General features: G+C 44.3%; 1 protein-coding gene across 2 annotated transcripts in view; it reads right to left on the bottom strand.

Annotated features, from left to right (window-relative positions):
• VAT1L (vesicle amine transport 1 like) overlaps positions 1-15,910 on the bottom strand; it is a 55,580-nt gene extending 39,670 nt beyond the window's left edge. Inside the window, exons 1-3 of one of the 2 annotated variants that reach the window (XM_033157175.1) lie at positions 15,522-15,910; positions 4,779-4,908; positions 2,289-2,504 (exon numbers count right to left, since the gene is read on the bottom strand). In XM_033157175.1, the coding sequence (XP_033013066.1) occupies positions 2,289-2,504; positions 4,779-4,908; positions 15,522-15,739 (564 nt within the window). In that variant the 5' untranslated portion in view covers positions 15,740-15,910. Of the gene's footprint in view, positions 1-2,288; positions 2,505-4,778; positions 4,909-4,988; positions 5,204-15,521 lie in introns of those variants that run through there. The other variant, XM_033157176.1, reaches the window with a different exon arrangement.
• Positions 15,911-20,099: the final 4,189 nt, after the last annotated feature.

Raw genomic sequence — 20,099 nt, 5'->3', positions numbered from 1 at the left:
CAACAGTTCGGATTTTTCAGAAAGCAAACATGCCCTTAGGTGCTTAAAATGAGTTAAGCAGTGATACTGAAATTTGCACTGACGTGAACAAAACAAGCACCAATGCTCTGATGCCACAGGGCCCCCATTGATTTTTCTGGACATTTCAGTATGCCCATGACATTTGGGAACAAAGTGGGTACATTCAATGCCCTTGAATTTATTATCAGGAGAAGTCCAGCAATGTCTAATCAGAAGCCATTTCCAAGGCCTGTTTCCCTGCATTATTCATAATGAACTTTATGTGCAGCTAAAGTTGTTGCAGTGGATTAATATGTGGAGATTTAGTGTGGGAGCCTCTGGCTTAATGTTCTTGTGACTTTGGCAGTTCATTCTCTCTAATGCTTAGCTGGATGCCAACACCCCTAAATAATTTCTTTACTGTTCAGATTTGGGAGGATGGTGGAGTGAATTTAAGAGTAGGAAGTTTTTGTAAAACTAGGTTTTAACCCATCCTGGTGCACAATTAAGAACATATGAATCTAAGAGCAGCTGTCCTGGATGAAAATGATGAACCATCTAGTGTATGTTGGCAATGTGTCCTACTGTACAGAAGGCAATCCTGTCTGAATGGTTTTCTGGTCCAAGTTCCATTTAGAGATAAATAACTCTCAAGACTGGGGAGTAGGGGCCTTGAAGTGGTCCACTACAGTTCCTGTTTACCCAGGCTTTTGGATCTCAATTTAGCAATAATGTGGAATAAGCCAGGCCTGATCTGATGTTCAACTTTTAGTGCGGTAGGATTTGTCCCTTTTTATTCTTGTTGACGGATGAACACTTTTATTATTCCTGTGTTATATTATCTGTTGTTGATTTTAAATGTTTGATAAGTGGATACAGATATTAATATTCTGTAAGCTACTTTGTCACATTTTAAAAACACAAAGAGGAAGAAGAAGAAGAAGACATAGTAATTATTTCTACATTTTCATTTATTTACATAAATTAGCATATGAAAATGTTATGCAAATCCAAATCCTCTTCTGCCCTCCTTTTTTTGTTATTCATTTCCTACACTTTCATGATGTATTAAGTTGCTTCAATAAATATCAGCTTGTGGCCATCACTACAGCTTGTGTCAGTGAACTCCTTCAGTTAATTACGCACTGAAGGGATACTTGCATTTGAATTACCGGTACTGTCAGTCAGGGTCAGACTAGATGTGATGCTTGTTATGCAATTTGGCATCGAGTAGCTGGTTGTTTTTTTTAATAAAAGAAACTAAATAGCAAGTGCTGCGGGATGTGGTGGGGATAGGGAGAAAGAGCTGGATCTTGTACGCACTGTGGGTAGAGAGAGGCTTTTCACGTGGGTAGGAGGGATGTTTTTCAGCCAAAGGGCCATATCCTGTTCTGGGCAACCCTTTGTCGCCCTGTTTTGCACCTTTTCAAGTCTCATGATACCTTTCTTTTCCTTTATTTGCTTCTTTTCTTTTTTAAAAAAGTGTAACTAGAAATGTGCAGTGTATTCCAAAGGCTCTTTCTCTTCCCCTCTTTTGGACATGTGCCTCATGGTTTGCAATTTCATTGGGGCAAGGATCTGCCCTTCTTTTGACCTGTAAAGCACCGCCTATTTAAGTTAAAGAACACACTAACATGGACCACAATTGCCCTGTGGAGTCCCCAAGCCCAACCTTATTTTTTTTAAGCTCTGTGTTATTTTCAAATCCCACACTTGGGATTTATTTATTTATTTATTTATTTTTTTAAATCCAACAAGAATAAAACAGAGCTCCTCTGTACTGTACCGAGCTGTAATGAGATTATAAATTCCAGTCCTTTACTGCAATGGGTCATTCATCTTAAACACAATTATTTGGGGCTAAAGAGATTTTGTGCTAAAATGATTTTTATCCTTTTAAGGGCCAGTTGTAGCCTGCATGGTCAGGATTTTGGCAGACAGCGATGACGGGCCCCCAGAGCTTGCAATCTCCTTTTCCAAATTCCTTCCAAATCTTTCAGGTTGGTTATTTCTTTTAGTGATGGGGGGGGGGACAGTGGTTGTCAGATAGAGAAGAGGCAAGCCTCCCACACCTGGCTGTTGAGTTGAGATTGAGTTGAGGGGATCCTGATTACAACTCAAGAACCATCCAGTTTGATCTCTCTCCTTCTGGGGAGTGAATTGTCAGAGTTTAAGGAAACACTCCAGCAAGGCAAAAAAACACTCAAAGAGGGCTGAGGTTGGACTGAAATTTGACACACAGGTTGAAAGTTATAATTCCTTGTAGGACAAAAGTTAAGCCAACTTACCACACCGCCGCCTGCAGAGTGAACCAGCACCGACATGCCTTCTCGCAAGTTGGCGACTTCAAAGAGCATCATGTATGCAGTTACAAAGTTCATAGGAAAAGCAGCAGCTTCAGAAAAGCTCATATCATCAGGGATTTTGTACACAAATTCAAGAGGTGTGCACACAACTTCTGCCCAGGCATTGTAGTTGACAAAGGCCATGACTCTGTCTCCAATCTATAGACATTTGGGTGGGGGGAACACACATTCGGGTTACAGCTTTCAGGATGTCCCTGGCAACATGGCTACAGAGGAACGGAAGGCTCAACAGGGAACTTTTTATGTCATTGCAGGCAGGCACAATTGTTCCCAGTGGGGAACAGTTCACACATTTACCTACCAGCCATTGAGTGTATGTCCAGCATATAAGGATCAAATGACACACATGTTGCCAAAACAGTGGTCTAGGATAAGAAATATGATTCAAGGCTCTTAATTCTCGCCTCAAATATCAATTTGTGCCCATAAAGACTTTCCCTCTGTGGCTACCCATTTCCCACTGAAAATCGAAAGAAGGCTTGAAATAAACATCTACCGTAGTTAACAGACTATGCTGAAGTGTGTGCTTGCTATGCCCATAAAATTGTATTTGGTTTGCAGATGTGCCCAGGGCATAAAATGTTGCTGGCTCCTTTTTTCAGGGTTAAACAACAGCCTCCAACACTGCTATTTCAATCAATATAGAACCCACTGCAACTAATTTAAAGTAAACATATACACATTGGAAGATTTAACTGTGTGCCTGTCTCATATCATTATGTTTCTCTATAGCTCTTATTCAGTCAGGTCAGGGAGGTTTCTTATAACTTGCCTTAAAAAAAAAAAGGACAGGCAAATTGGAACTGCACAGCTCCTTTGTAGATAATGAATTATCTCAAAATCCCGCCAATCCCTAAAGCTTAGAAAAGTTGCATTAGAGGAGAGCAGCAAATTATCCCACTGACCTCAATGAACAGGTTTTTTTCATCTTCTCTGATCACTGCTAGTGTTATATCAGTGCATATTTTCAAGTTCTTAGTGACATTTTTGGACTTTGCTGGAATTATCTTGGAATTATCACAAGTGTTATGTGTGTGTGTGTGTGTTTTAGTATAGATTGTATTTTTACTGCAAACTTTATATCATTGCCTTCTCCTACCAACAACCAACTTTATCATTTCCTTTTGACAGATTCTAAAATAGGAAAGCAATTCATATTACTCTTCTGGCTGAAATTCAATTATAAACAAAGAGATACTACACCAGAAGAAAAGGTTGGTAGTGGAGAGGGACTAATTTCAAATATGATGCAGTAGAAATCATTTTTTTTTTAAATGGAAATTATTATTCTATATATCATGTTCAGCATGTTATGTTGAAGTCCATAAGAATAAAGGTAATTTATTCGGTAATGTTCTCTGCAGGTTTTGCTATAGATAATCTTCACATTGGTGCTCAAATATTTTTCAAGAGGAACATACTGTTTTAGAGCACCCTAGAAGCTACTGAAATCCCGCCTCAAGAGTTCAGCTTGAACGTGAGGACAAAAAGTGTGTAGGGGGGCCAGAAGCAAACCTACAGGCCTTGCCCATGATGTCCCTGCCTGTCTGATTCCCTTCCCTCTTCACTCCTGAACTTCATGTGCTTAGCACAAAAATCTGATGGTTTGTTAACTCCATTGACATACACACTCAGAAACCTTTCCATGATCAGGAACCCTACAAGTGATTGGGAACCCAACTAAAACCTTTGCCTGTGATTGGTTACTGGATCAGGGATTTTGCCTGTGATCAGGAACCCGATCATGAAAGAAGTCCCCTTGAGAACTTCAGGGCATGCAGTGCCAGATTTAGGTGGTGCAGGCAGTTCCCCCACATAGGGCACTGAGCTGAGGGGACACAAATTAGTGCACTTGAGAGCATGTGCAGAATGGGAGGCGATAGTGGTGCCATTTTTCTATATCAGCTATAGAAGCAATGACACTCACCCCCTGAACATTGGAAATAGAATAAGTGAGGCCTGTAACAAAAGGTTGCAGTGTGACCTGTTCTTGTTCAGTCCCCTCCTTTCAGGAAACTTTATTCCATCCCACCCCCCTCCTAGTTTGTCTACCACTGCCACAAATAGTCAATCAGCATTCTGTAGCCACCGAGCACACTTTAGTCATCATCTGGATATTTTTTTATCTACCTCAGTGATTTTGCATTCTTCCCTCTTGTCTGCAGGTGGTGCCATTTTGGCTACATTAGCTGGGCAGTCACACCTGAACGTCAAAAATAATGATGATATCATCATACGGGTCATTTTGATTTTCAACGTCTTTATCAACAATCCCTATCGTTGAATGTGAATTTTTCACTTCTGTGGCATACCAAGTTGAAGTTTTCCTTGAGCTACCCACCACAACTAATATGTGATCATATCTCATAAATACATTGCCACCGTCCCAATCAGATATACATATGATATTACCTCATAGCCTTTCACATTGTCACCCAGAGCTTCTACAATCCCAGAGCATTCAAATCCAGGCACAAGTGGAGTTTTGGGTGGATTGTCAATGTTCCCCTGCCGAACCATCAAGTCAATAAAATTTAACCCACTGTGAATAAAAGAAACAAGTAATGAGGATGAGTATCACAGTACAGTAAACAAAGGAGACAAAACGTAGGTTAGACTTACGCAATCTGGTGTCCTCTAGATGTCATGGACTAGTCCCATACATTATACCATCAAAACAAAACAATGACCATAACAGCCACAGGAGGCTTTGGCAGCACACTGGTAACAAAACAACATTGTCTCAGTCAATTAAAAGTCCTGGGAGAAAAGGTAAGTTATTACCTGGTGCCAAAAAGATGTCAGTGAAGGTGCCAGGCAGTCCTCACTAGAAAGGGGATTCCACAGATGGGGAGCCACAACTAAATATGCCCCTCTTCTGTCATCACCCTCCAAGCCTCCCTCAGAGGGCCACCTGGAGAAGGGCCTCTTACAAAGTGCTAAGGGTCTGGGTAGGTTCATATGCATAACATATGAAATGTTTAGAGAAATCTTTTCCAGGTTTCAACATCAATAGCATAGCCATCTCCTTCTGAATCTCGGGAATTGCATTACCCACCAACTGGTCACTGACAAACTGATAACACAGGTAGGGGCTTAGCAAGGGGGGGTGGGCCACCCCGAGTTCCAGGGGAGGGGGAGTGACACTTTGGCCGACTCCTTTCCACCCCGCCCCGCTGGGCGGGCCCCGAACGGGGGAATGTTGCCTTTCCCCCCTTCCAGCGGCTATTTTTTGGTGCGAGAGGCGGGCCAGCGAGAAGGGGGGTCACGCTTGAACGCGCCTGCCCTGCTTCCCTTCCCCCCTCCCAGCGTTTTTTTCGGTGGGGAGGTGGGCCAGCGAGGAGGGGGCATCACGCTTGTCGCTGGCATTACGCCCCCTCCTCGCTGGCCCACCCCCGCTGAAAAAACTGCTGGGAGGGGGGTGAAAGGGAAGCAGAGCAGACGCTTGTCGCTGGCATGACACCCCCCTCCTCGCTGGCCCACCCCCACCGGAAAAAACGCTGGGAGAGGGGGGAAGGGAAGCAGAGGTGGGTCAGCGAGGAGGGGGCATCATGCCAGGGACAAGCGTGATGCCCCCTCCTCGCTGGCCCGCCCCACGCACTGAAAAAAAACCGCGGAAAGGGGGAAATCCCCCCTTTCAGCGGCATCCACGTGCGCCGTGACGTCACTACGACGCCACGACGAACGCGTTGTGCCCCTCCCCCAGGGGGGTGCCTCTGCGCCGCCTCCACCCCCGGCAGCGCAAAGGCTTGCTACGCCCCTGAACACAGGTACAGGTGACACAATGCCAGAATTCTCTTTATATATTTAATATTGTCTTCTGTAAATAGATTATATGGGATATACAGATCATATTTGAAAAGCATAGCTGATCTAATCCAGATGGGTATTCACTTGCTGTGAAAAGTCTGTGCAGCAATTTGACATGTCTTCTTATGAATTATTTGTACTTCACTGTTTGCATTTGTGAAGTCTTTCAAAGCTATATTAAGAGACCATGCACAACCCACATTTGAAAAGCATATTTTAGAAGGGGAAAGGCCATATTATGTAATTCCAGCAACCACACTGACCTACAGAAAGCCATCTCTTATCCAAACATTGAGGTAGACACAGGATGGAAATGAAAACTGAACTGAGCATCTACAGCAAAAGACATGCCCATCAGAATTAAATGAAAAGCTCAAATGCATGCTGGATTTCTCTTGAAAATCAGCTAGGGGTGGATATGGCTTGGGGGAAATGGTCTCACAGGCCTAATTGGGACCCCTGGTGGGCCTTTATGCAACATCCCCCAGGGATGTTGCATAACACCCTACCTGAGTACTGAAAAACTCAAAGGTTTGCTGAATACTTTGCAATATTTGAATTGGCCCTAATAAAGGTTTTGTTTTTCTGTGGATCTCACCATGGACCAAAAAAGATGCCTATGAAAGGTTCATACCCATTGAGTTTCCCTTTCCCTTTTACTGGGCCAGGTGAAAAAGAGAAGTTTTTGATGCTTTGATTAATAGTTTTAAGCTACACCTTTTGAAACTCCCTCTTGCAAACAACTATTAAAGGTGTACAAGCCCAGTGCTCCTTCTCTCCTGTCCATTCTAGACATTTTCAGCTGGTGCTGAAGACTGAACCAAAACTGTCCATGTGTTGGAAGAGTTTTTCTCAACTTGAAATGGTCCTCACTGCATCTCTGGCAGACACGACTAACAGTGCAATCCTATTATACATGTGTATTCAGAAGCAAGCCCCATTGACTTCAGTGAGACACTTACTGCTAAGTAAGTGTGGCTAGGATGCAGCCTAAATAAAGCAAAATGAGATTAACTATATAAACCTTTTTCCTTGACTGGTTCTGCTGTAGGCAGACTCTGCTACAAGAAAATTTACACAGCAGAGTGTTCATACTGACACGAAAAATGTTTCACTGTATTTCCAAAATTGTAAGAAAAACCCTTGAGACATGCCATTTCCTTCTCTTTGTGTCCCCTCTGAATATCAGAAAATAATTAATGCTGCTTAAAGATAGAGACATGTTTACACATTGCCTCTCTGTAGAGATGCCAGAGAAACTAACCATTACATTGCCTTTGAAGTCTCATAACAGACTTGGATGTAATCTCAGAGAACAGCTCCAAACAAAGAATGTGATAAAAACATGTTACTGAACTAGATTGTTTTGGTTACTACTAGAAATTGGGGCCCCTCCCAATCCAAGGCGGATTCAAGTGTATAAAGGAGACACAGAACTCTCACTGCCTTACGGCACTCCCTCTAATAGCAAACTCAGGTGGTGAGTGCCAAAACCAGGCCACTGAGAAACAGGGGTGTGAGCATGTGCATAGCATGCTGCTCAGGATAACCCTAAATTTTGCAGACCTGCAAAATCCCTAAGGGGCAATCTCTACCCCAAACTAGTCCAACGAGGACTGAGCCACAGAATGCTGAGTCGTTTGGAAAAGGAAAAATAGAAGAGAGTGGGAATGTGTTACTTTGACGGACTAGTCAGCTGGAATCAGGAATGGGGGCATATCTGTTAGGAATGTTGAGGATGACATTGCAACATTTTGTTGCAGTTGACACTGGTCCTGTCTGTTTTGTGCCATGGCAAGCTGTCATCAGACAACCTTCATGATCCAGTTTTGGGCTGCAGTTCTATACTCACAACCATTCTACATTCACTGAGTGAGGTGGAGGTGGGAAGAGTGGACTTGCATTCACTGTCCATAACTTCAACCTTAGCTGTACCCATGAACAGGGACTACATGCATACAAGCCTTGACCTTTTCAAACCTTTTCTTGGGTGAGAAACTGTTATTTTGTTATTTTATATTTGATATTCATGTATCTAGTGTTTGTATGTTTCTTCAAGTTATTATATCATATTTAATCTTTTCAGCTGACGAAGGTTAAAGACACCGAAACAGCGCCCTGTCCTGGCTTTGGATTATTGGGACCCCACCTTGCTTTAAAAGACTTTTTATCAAATGCTGCATTGACATTTTGCATCAAAAGACTCTCTAATGGAACTGGAACCTGAACTATTTGATTAAATATTATTGAATTGAGACATTTGAAAATTTTCAGTTTGTGAAAACTATTTAAAGATAAAGTTTGTCCTCTTGATCAGACATATACTCTTGAAAATTGCATTGTTATATAAATTGTATGATTGTATGTTTCTCGTTTTTTATGTTTACTGTTGAGTTGTGAATAGGGATTATTCTCATTATTGAATGGTTATTGTTGGCCTGAGTTCTTTGTTTGCTTTCTAATTGTGTGTATACTAACAAGAACCCCAATTTACTTCATATCTTCAATCTTAGCTGTATCCATGAACAGGGACTACATGCACACAAGCGGACATAATCACAGTTCACACATTCATTGAACATGGAATTGCTGTGTGAACAGGGCTTGTGAAGGATCAAAAAGCCCTGTTTTCAGACTTCGATAGTTCTCCCTGTATTGTGTGCGCGCCACATTTCAAATTTCTGTGTGGAGGTAAACACCAATTTTGATATCCCTTGTGAGCACCTGTGCAAGTCTGCTGGTTTCCTGCACACCTCTAAGCCAGGGGTAGAGAAACTGCAGCCCACCAGGTGATCCTGGACTACAACTGCCATAAATCCCTGCACATTGGCAGAGTGGCAATTACACCCTGATGGAAGTGATAGTACAAAACATCTGGAGGTCATGAGGTTGGGGAGAGCTGCATTACACCATGCTAACTCCTATAATATCACATCCTTTATGTGGGGATAAAGATTTACCTATGAGTTCTTGCACCGATTGCTCACATGCAAAGCAGTGTTCTGGGAACATTGAGCTGGGGATGTCTAAGTGGAAGCTAACACAGACATTAAAGACAGAAAGGGCCTGACCCAGAAAAAAACCGAATGAAAAGCTGCATGAATACAAGACAACATTCATGAGAAGATCTAGGTCATTGGAAACATCAATGGAAATGAGTGCCTAATTTAATTATTGCTCCTGATTGCAAGTTGAACACTGATTGGCTCTTTGGCCCGCCCTCCAATTCTGCATCTATCAGATATACAACATGAACCATTTATATACCCTGCCTTTTTATATGTTCAGGGCAGCATACAAGCTACAATAAAAGTCACAATGAAGCCCTAAAACCAAATGATATCCCTCTGCCTACTGTGACTCACATTGGTAGCACCAAATCTTATTAAGACTAGAAACTCCATATTTGTATAAGTGGAAGATTAATCAACTAAGTGTTTTGTGATTTATGAATAATGGCAACTGGTTAGGCTGAAAGTTTTGGTTCTTGTGTATTGATGTGGGCTGCTCCCAGACTTTGAAAATCCCTCCCTAGAAAAGTTAGACAGGCTCCCTTTTTGCTGCCCTTCCACCAGCAGGTGAAGAACACCTTCTTATTCCAGCTGCTTTTAACGAAAGGCATGGTGCTATGCTGTTTTTATTGTAATTATCCATATGGTTGTGTTTTTTAAAAAATATCTTTTATATTTATATATAGTTTTAATTCTGTAAATGTTTTTAATGACCCCCATGTTTTTAGCTATTCCTATTTTATCTGTAAGCTGCTTTGAGTCCCTGTTAGGGAAAAAGGAGAGGTACAAATAAATATACTACTACTACTACTACTACTACTACTACTACTAATGATACTGACTTTGTTGTGTATAAGTGTCCAGAAACCACTTTGCTTTTGTGTTATTTCTTATAACATCTTGGGCACATCCAATAAGCCAAAAGGTAGGAGTTGCAGTTATAAGCACACTTATTTGTGAGTTAGCCCCACTGAGTAAGAACTTACTTCCAAGTAAACATGCATAGGTTCCAACTGAATGGACTTGTCAGCATCCTTGTTACTTGTTTAGAAAAGGGAAGGGAGAGAGGAAAGTGATGCATGTAATATGCCTGAATCCCAGAGGTTGAAAAGAGCTAAAAATAACCTCATCCAGTTTCCTGCTGCAAGAAATGACTATGAAAGCATCTCTTCAAACATCACACCAAATCACGCCACAAGCTAAGAACAGGCACATCACAGAAAATTACTATACAACTGATATAGTAATTTGTTTACAGAACAGTGGAACTTTGGTTCTCAAATGCCTCAGTACTCGAACATTTCGGCTCCAGAACACTGAAAACCCGGAAGTAAGTGTTCTGGTTTTCGAATGTTTTTTGGAAGCCGAATGTCTGATGCAGCTGCCGGCTATTGTTTCTGGGGCACCTGCACCAATTAAAAGCCACACCTTGGTTTTTGAACGTTTTGGAAGTCGAACGGACTTCCAGAATGGATTACATTCGAGAACCAAGGTCCCACTGTACAGCTGCATATTCAAGAAAGAACTGTACATTTTCAGATATCATGGGGTGAGGGAGGAATATCATTAAAAACAAAACAAAACATTCTGCTACGTAAAACAAGCCTGCATGTAGAAAAGTAGCAGAGGTGGTAGACGGCCGACTCTGACCTTTCATCCTGCAATGCCAGATGCATATTGGAAGGGAGCCTTTTTACAAGTGATGATTTAAAACATCAACCTTGTCTGCAGTAGTACAGTCCACTCTACCACTTCAGGACAGACTTACTACCTCATTCTCTCCATGTGTAGATCAAGCCTTAGTCATAACTACAGTAAATTGGATCTGGGAGATGGCATCGCTGAACCACTGAGAATACATCCATTACTTCAGTAGACTTACACTACTTTTAAAAAATATCCTTATTCTTCCTCAACATGAAACTTAGGATGGTCATTTATGTATCACTCGAAAATAAAGGAAGAATTTATAGATGTGCGTTATGGAATAATTAATTACTATAATAGAAATACAATAAATTTCACTGTAATGGCCAGGAGCACAGGAAGCTGTTTCATACTGAGCCAGGCCTTTGTTGTCTACACTCACTGGCAGTGGGTGTCCAGGATTTGAGACAAGGCTATGTCCCAGCCCTAACTGGAGATGTCAGGGATTAAACCAGAGACTTTCTGCCAGCAAAACAGATACTACACTACTGAGCTACTGCCCTTTCCAAGTGATCTAAGCGTCTGCAAAGTTTTCTGTCCACATTCTAACTGTTGAGGGCTGACTTGGAGATGAAAGTTTTCCCTTGTTAGGGTTCTTTTCTTTTAACCATACCTGGACTGGATAGCCCTTCAAACAGAGGACTCCCTGAAAAAGAGAGCTGTCCTCTGTCTGTCCTTCAGAGAAAACTATCCTCTGTAGGTCGCAAGGCCACCTTAGCACCAATCCAGCGACAATTTGTGGTACACAATTAAACTGCTGCCCTAAGACAATCTAGGTTGATCAGATATAATTGAATGTTGCAAACCGGACAGAACTGAGCGGGTTTTTGAGAGAGAAAGCAACACTCACTGGATCCCGCTCTACACCTGACCCTTGGCAAAACAAACCAACTCACCCTCCAGATTACGTCACTCTCCAGTGTCAACTGATTCTAAAATAAGCATCTTAGCGTTCACCTTGACATTTTCTTCCCAGAAAATGCCAGGGCATTTGCGTAGCGAGAGCAGAGCACAGCTTTTTGGATGACAAAACTCTCCTTCTCTGGCATGTATGCCCAGAAGTCCTAACTTCTATGGATTTTGGATGCAAAGAACCTGAGGAATAGCATCCTGTATTGATTTTTTTTTTTAAAAATGTGCAGTTATATTGAAAAAGAGGCTGATGGGTAGCGTGGCTGTTCCTCATAGAGAAGCACTAGGAAACAAGCCAGGGACAGGGACGCCTCCTCCCCCTGGCCGCCAAAATATTTTCATGGGCTAAAGGATGAAAGACCATGCTACTCTCACACTGCCAGTGTATATTTCCTTCAAAGGTCAAAATGGAGGTGTGAGCTCTCTCACCCACTTGAATTTCACTATGGCCAAGAGCAGGGGTGAGGAAGCTCAGCCAATCTGGGCCTGCAAGGCTATTCTCCCCCCCCCCCTCACCACCACCACACCCACCCGTCTGCAAATCATAGGAACCAACTCTTAGGGATAAAATATTTGAGGGGGCTGGGGCCCCCAAAGTTGATGGTCATCACCATTCAAATGGTCTTGTGATTGATTACAGGGGGTGGGGCTTACCTGCCCCCTCCCAATATTTTATTCAAGTTGGCATCCTTGCTGCAAATGTTACTGGTGATACCAGCTGATGGGCAAGACATCCTTGGGAAGCCTGCCCTGCACTGATCCCTTCAATCTACAAAAAGGATGAGCATGGAGTCGGCTTTCCAAATAACCAGGTTTGCTTGTTTTCGCTGTGTGTGCAGTGAAAGCCAGCTGACCCCCTTTCCTCCCCTTTATTGCTGCATGACAGAGCAGCCCATACCAGAGCCGATGTCTAAAATGAAATTTGTGATATCTGGGTTTGAGAACTGAATAAAATATCAGTTTTTAGAAAGTGGAATAGTTTGGTGTTACCTTCGAGTGCGTGTTTTGAGTAATTTTCTACATATAGCCGACAGACGAAGAATTGGACGTTCTCTTTTCCTCTTTTTCTTTTTTCTCTCTCTCTTTTCTTTTCCTCTTTTAGGTTTGTGTTTTTATTTGTATTAACTACTTCTATCTTTGATATTCTAAAAATGTTGGGTATTTGATGTTAACTTTTGCATACCTTTTTTCAAACTTTAATAAAATCTATGGGTGGGAAAGAAACAGCTGCCTTGCATGTAGAAGGTCATGGCATCTCCAGGTAGGGCTGGGAATGGCCTCTTGTTTGAAACTCTAAAGAGCCACTGCCAGTCACTGCAGGCAATTCTGAGCTAGATGGACCAACTTGGTATAAAGCCATTTCCTATGTCCCTCCAGGACACAAAGGGGTACTAAGTGCCGCGGTCTTGCTGTGTATAGTGTGTTTCTGTCTGTTCCTCTATTCTGACTTGCTGGCTCCAATTCCTAGCTCACCTCTGACAGCTGCTAATGACTTAGCCTTGAGAAAAGTGCAGTGTGCATGTAAGGACTGGCTTCAGAAAATGTGCATTTTCATGCAAAGTGCATGCTGTTCAGTCCCTGCTTCCTCCACCACAAGGTCATATAAAACTGTTATGGTGAATGCCTTTTTGCAGTTTAATGAACTACAGACCAAATCAGATATACTTCTAAGCACACCTGCACTTTACCTGCACTGTATATTGCTTGCCCTGGAATGCCTAAATTCATCAGGCAAATCCCCATGCTTAATTGTATGATGTGTAAGGAAACCCCAGCCTCCCATCCCTTTCCAGGGAAAGCCAACTTGGTGGTGGTGGGGGGGGGGCAACTTAGGGATAAGTGGGAGCAGGAAAACAACTCAATAGCATAAAGGCCATCATGGAAGTCTAGTCCCCTTCCATGAGGGGGAAATGAGGGGGGAAACAACAAAATGGAGGCCTAGCTCTTAGGCCAATATGTGTCTAGGCTGCATCATTTTCAGGTCACATCCACACCATAAATTTATGGATGTCCTATTGATTTTGATGGAGTTGACTTTATCAAGTGAGCAAACCTTAGATTGCAGCCTCAGCTTATTTACAATACCTTCAAGTACCTAACTTTGTCCAAGAACGGGAGGGGCATTGACCTCCTGCCCCCCCCCCCCGGACTAGCTTGAATCTTACATCAAATTCATTCTAATATTTATTTCATTGTTTGTAATAAAATATTTGTATCCCACCTTTCTTCCATCATGGGACCCAGTGTAGCATCATATGTGGTTTCCAGAAGGTCTGCTATTCAGGCACTAACCAGGTTTAAACCTGCTTAGCTTCAGCAAGATGCCAATAGCCTACAGCCAGTAACCGCTAGAACCCCAGATGTTTCTAGAATACAACTCCCATCATCCCTGACCATTGTCTAAGATGGCTCAGCATGATGGGAGTTGTAGAGCAATGACATTTCAGGTCCTGGCTTAGAAGTTGGTATACCAATCTTTTCCCATCAGTTTGCCCCAGTGTTGGACCACTTCAGGACAGTTGCTAGAGACACACACAATGCAGGAAACTAGCAATAACAGCAAACGCTGAGTTGTTTCCCCATGAGAAAATGTGTTAGGATTAGGAGGCAGCAGGGAAATGTAGAGATGAGAAAAGGCTCAGCTGGGGAAGAAGGGGATTCATTCAAAGCGAAGGCAATGCTGGGTCACAGTAACCAAATGCAATCAATGCATGGCTGACAGACAGGAAAAGAACTTCACACCATACAAGAAACCTAATAGGATGCTGAGGCGAGTAGCGTCTTGGAAACCAGCCAGCCTACTACTAAACTGCAGAGTCACAAACATGGGAGAAGAGGGAATACTGACCGAAAAGAATCACAGAAGGCCAAAATGCTGTTTCCCAGCTCTTACCTCGTCCTCATATCCATTTCAAAAGGCTGAAGCAATAGGAGCAGAAGGGCTCCTATTCAGCTGTAGAGAATGATGCCCACCATAATGGAAAATTAAGGTGATCACCAGCACCATAATAATGGTAAATTAAGGTGGTTATCACATGCACATTCCCCTGGAAGAAAGCCCCACAGAGCAGTTTTAGATACAGGTTCGCCCTGTATGTAAACTGGCAATCTGATGCATTCTTACTTGGGAGTAAGACACACTGCACTTAAGCAGGACCTGCTTGTAGGTAAACATGCACTGTACTGCTGGGAAAATGTGCCTAGGACTGGCCTTTAACTTTGCAAAAGTGTCTTGGAGGGGTGAGCACACAAAGAACATTCCCATATCCCATCCATTCATTCCCAAGGGCAAGCAAGATCTCTCTCCTGTCCACCTTCAGGCTGAAACGATAGGCTAGCTACCAAGGCACTTCAAAAAATGCTCGCCCAGTGAAACACGGATGCTATCACTAAATGCAGAGAAGGGCTTCAGAATATGGATGACAAGGAGTGGAGGGGGGGCTGGATGGGGGTCAGAGGCAGAGCATCTGTTTCTCATGCAGAAGGTCCCAGGTTCAGTGCCTGGCACCTCCATGTAGGACTGGGAAAAACTCTCTGCCTGGAACCTGGACAACCCCTGCCAGTCAGTGCAGACGTTGCTGCTGAGCTAGGGGTCTGACTCTGTATAAGGCAGCTTCCTGTCTTCCTAGCAATATGCTTCTGGAGGGATAGGTGGGTGGGTGGGAAGGATGATGACGATGCTGATATAAGAGTAAGAATAAGAATAATACTGGACCAGGCTTTGACTCTGATCTTGAGTTCTCCTTCCTGAGGCTCCGGCATCACTTTTTTGGACACCCGCAGCTTGTTCAGTCCCCCGAAGGCAGAGAGCACCACGGCGCGCATCTCCTTCGCGTCCGCGCCTCTCGGGCTGCTGCTGCCGCCGCCTTCGACTGCCTCCTTCTCGATCATCTGCTCCGTCTCCTCGGCTTTCTCGGCTCCTTCCTTGGCCATGGCGCTGCTCGGAGACGAGGAGGGGAAGGGGGAAGGAGGAAGGGCGGACGGATGGACGGAGGGAGAGATGCAGAAGAGCAAAAAGGCAGAGAGGGCGACCTCCCCTTCTCACTCCGGCAGCCTTTCCCTCTCCTGTTGAATGCGAGCGTGGGCTCAGCGTGAGTGTGTGTGTGTGCGTGTAGTGTGAGCGCGCGTGCGTGTGCGCGCGGCGGGATGCTGAGAGATGTATGCAATGGCTGCAGCCGGCTGGAGGAGTGAGCTCGATCCTACCGCCAGCCTGACCATCGCCAAGCGACTAGAGGCGCCGCCGCCGTATAAACAAATGAAGGCTGCAAAGAAATAAATTAATTAACCTTCCCGCCGTCCTTCAAATTTATTCCCCACGAACGAGCGTGGAGGTGACGATTGGGCAGGTGTGTAAGCTTATCGGGGCAGGGAGTTGTCCTCTTTTTGTTGTCAAGCTGTAAAGGGCCTATTGCTTATGGCTTGCATTATATCATCACCATTTGCTTATTAGTGGGTGGTACCCAATAACACCTGTTAAAGTTAATGCACACAGTCAACTTGGGTTCCTTGATTTCAGAGGGTCTCCCCTGATTAGGACTTACTTGGGGACAACCCATTATTAGTATAATTGGATTTTGATGGGTGCTGTTATTACTGTTGTTAACAACTTCAGGTGGGTTTGGGCAGAGGTTTTCCTTTTTAAAAAATGCTGCACTTTTATTAATCTCAGGGTTCTGTATTATTATTATTATTATTTACATATTTCTATACTTTGTGTGCTTTGATGTTTTGAGCTTTGGGGAAAGTAGCTGAAGTGTCTTCAAGACATGCCAATGAGAAGGAGAGACTCCTTAGCGCAGTGGGAATGGAAAGGCTTTAAATGCATAAAGTCCCTGAGAGCCTATTCAATCCTTAGTCTCTCCCGGTAGTGTTGGGGCACATTCTTGTCTGAAACCCCGAACAGCTACCAGTCGGTGGTCAGTCATGAGCAGGCTTCCTCAACCTCGGCCCTCCAGATGTTTTTGGCCTACAACTCCCATCATCCCTAGCTAACAGGACCAGTGGTCAAGGATGATGGGAATTGTAGTCTGAAAAATATCTGGAGGGCCAAGGTTGAGGAAGCCTGGTCTTGAGGCACATGGCCTGACTCAGCTTCCTACTATGCCACATTTGCTAAGGCTTCCGTAACTTTTACAGCTATGCAGAAGATGGGATTTGAAAAGATGCAGTTTCTCTTTGCTCTGAATGACAAGCTACTTCTGCTAAAAGTCCTCTGTAAATATGAAAAAAGTGTGGAGGTTGGATAGGCCATCTGTCAGGGACTCATTAGCTGTGATGCCTGCATTTCAGGGGGTTGAACTAGATGACCCTCAGGGTCCCTTCCCACATGACAAGTCTATGATTCTTGGTCAGAGATGGAGAATCTCACCCCTGGGAGGTCAAATGCAGCTCTCCAGCTGCTCCTCAGGACTCTTCCCACACCAAACCTCTTATTGGCTCTGCTCCACACCCTCTTCCAGTTTTTCTTTCTTTCTTTATTTGTGACCAGGGTGGAATGTGTCCCTGAACTGTAATAATGCTTGCTTGGTCAGAAAGAAAAATGTGTAGAAACTTCCGACCTTTGTCTAGCTGAGCGGTGGCAAGAGTCACATCCATTGCCCCACCCACCTCTATCATGTGGCTCATGGAAGGTTTCCCAGCAGAGAACATGGCCTTCAAGCAAAAAAAACAAAAACAAAGGTTCTCCTCCCCTTTATTAGGTTCTCTTAGCCAAGCCACTCCCTCTGAGACTCCCCGCCTACAACATGTGAATAATAATAGTGACCTACAACAATATGATGGGCTGTCAGCAATCATATGAGCCTGCCTGAACTGTTAGACCTGGAAAAAGCTGCCCTAGTCTCTGGCCTGTTTGTGAAAGTTGTTAGATGGGAAGTGCCAGGGGGTGTTTTGGGTGGTGATCCCACACAGTGCCACACTGGGTAGAAGCTAGAGAGGCAGGCACTGGTGTGTGCAGAAGGTAGGTACAGTGGTTAGAATGTAGGACTAAGACCTGGGAGACCAGCGTTCGATTCCCTATTCAGCCACAAAGCTTGCTGGGTGACCTTGGGCCAGCCACTCCCTCTCAGCCTAAGCTACCCCACAGGGTTGTTGAAATAGGAAGGAGAATCATGTATGCCACCTTGAGCTTCTTGAAGGAAAGATGCAATAGATAACTAAATAAAGGTAAAAGTCACTTTCGTTGTTTTGCTCACTTTTGTCTCTGGCCTTAAATACACTGGCATGTGACATCCCCCCCCCCCAATATTGTCTAGAAAGAAATGCAGCCATCTTCTGGTCTAGAATGTAGGAGCTGAACCAATAGAGCTAAAAGTGGGGAAGTTGACTAATCTAGGCAGTGGTGTAGCTAGCTGCTTGGGTGCCTGGGGCGGCACGCACACCCTGCAGCTAGGGGCGGAGAGAGGGGGAGGCCAAGCTGCCCATGTTGGTGGGGCAAGCCAAGGCTGTGTAGAGTCTCTCCGCAGCACCCCCCTCAGCTGTAGGGTGGCTGAGGCAAACCCTGAGCTGCTTGAAAAAGCAGCGCAGAGCTTGCAGGCAGGCAGCCCGCCCGCCTCTCCCCCCTCAGGAGAGATGCATGACTCAGGCATGCTGCAGGCCCTGTGGTGTGACGCCCAATGCCCCCCGCCTCACCTAGCTATGCCTCTGGATTAGGCAGGTTCATGGAGGAGAGGGCTGTTGAAGGCTACTAGCCATAAAGGGTGTGCTCTGTCTGCAAAGTTGGAGGCAGCAATGCTTCTGGTTTCTGGAAATCACATGAGGGGAGAGTGCTCCTGCAGTGGCGTAGGAAGGGGCATGTGGCGGGTGCGTGAGTTATTTTTTTCAAAAACATATTTTTGCCATTTTGTCCCCCCCCCTCAGTGATGACACCCGGGGTGCCCTGCACCCACCTCACCTCTCTTCCTATGCCACTGAATCTAGGGCTGGCTAGCTTTTTTTTGCCTAGGGCTGAATTCACAGTTGGCCAAAAGCAAGTGCACACTCCTCCACTCCTCCCTGCCTCCTCAGCTGATTCATGCCCCAAGGTCATCTTGTGAACTTCATAGCTAGGTGTGGATTTGAACTCAGGTCTCCCCAATCCTACTCCAGCACTCAAACCACTACACCACATTACATTGTTTGCACATGTGGCACTTCCTGCATTGCAGAGGGCTGGACTAGATGATCCTTGGAGTCCCTTCCATTCTATGATTCTGCAAATCATCCCTCAGCTCAGTCATGCCACAAACTGCAGGGAAATCACCTTGAAAGTATATGTATGTATGATAACATGTACTGCAGTGGCTGGAAAAAGGGCACTCTGCACATGTGAAGAGACACACTCTCTTTTGGGTTGTTATTCCCAACGATCTGTCATTGAGCCTTCATTTTTTAAGAACAGGTTCTGTGCTTCAAATTAAGCCATCTTTATATAAGTCTTTCGCCTCTGGACACTCCCTTCCCTTAACTATAGCTACCAGACTAAAAACCTGAAATTACACACCTGTGGACATACTTATCTGAAATTATGCTTTTGAGATGAATGCTGTAGTGGAGGAAAAGCACTCCTGAAATTTTAGCCCATTTGTTCTGTCTGTTCTTTTCTTTTGGGGGCATTTTGCTTCAGGCATGTTGACAACTTCCATTGTCTCCAAGTGTCAAACCACTTATGTTGGGATTTGGTTCTTTGTGAGCCTCCTGTATCATCCATCCTGTCTGCTTTCTAACAGGCATCCTGCGCCAGCAGAAAGAAATAAAGGAGTCGGTGCAATCAGACCTCATCAAACCCTTCCCAGAGCAACAGGAACATTTTCTAATTGAGCAGGTTTTTAGTTGGGGGGGGGGGAGGAAATGTAAAACAGGTAATGTGGGAGAAGTCCTCAAATCCTAGGTGCCACTCAAGTGGACAGGAAAATGGATGGCACATGGGATGCTGCCTCATAGTGAGTCAGAACATTTGCCTATTTAATCCTGTATTGTCTACACCAGGCATGTCCAACAGGTAGATCGTGATCTACTGGTAGATCACTGGACATCTGTGGTAGATGACTGGTAGATCAGTGGCTCCCCCCAAAGAAGCTAAAAAACTTTGGCTCCCCTAAAAAAAACTCAACATCTTTGCCCTCCACCCCTAAAATGACCTGACCCACCAAAAACAGGGCTTTCCTTCCTAACACAAGCTCAATGTCACTTTCCTCTTCCCTAAAAAAGCTCAACAACTTGTACGTGAACCCCAAAAAACAGGGCTTTCCTTCCTAAAAAAAAGCTCAACAACTTTGACCTGAACCCCCCAAAAGGGGGTAGATCACTGCCAGTT

This window comes from Lacerta agilis, chromosome 8 (assembly GCF_009819535.1).
Source record: "Lacerta agilis isolate rLacAgi1 chromosome 8, rLacAgi1.pri, whole genome shotgun sequence".
NCBI classification, from domain to species: Eukaryota; Metazoa; Chordata; class Lepidosauria; order Squamata; family Lacertidae; genus Lacerta; species Lacerta agilis.
Note: the sequence above shows the minus strand (reverse complement) of the source record. Positions and strands in the feature narration are given on the sequence as shown.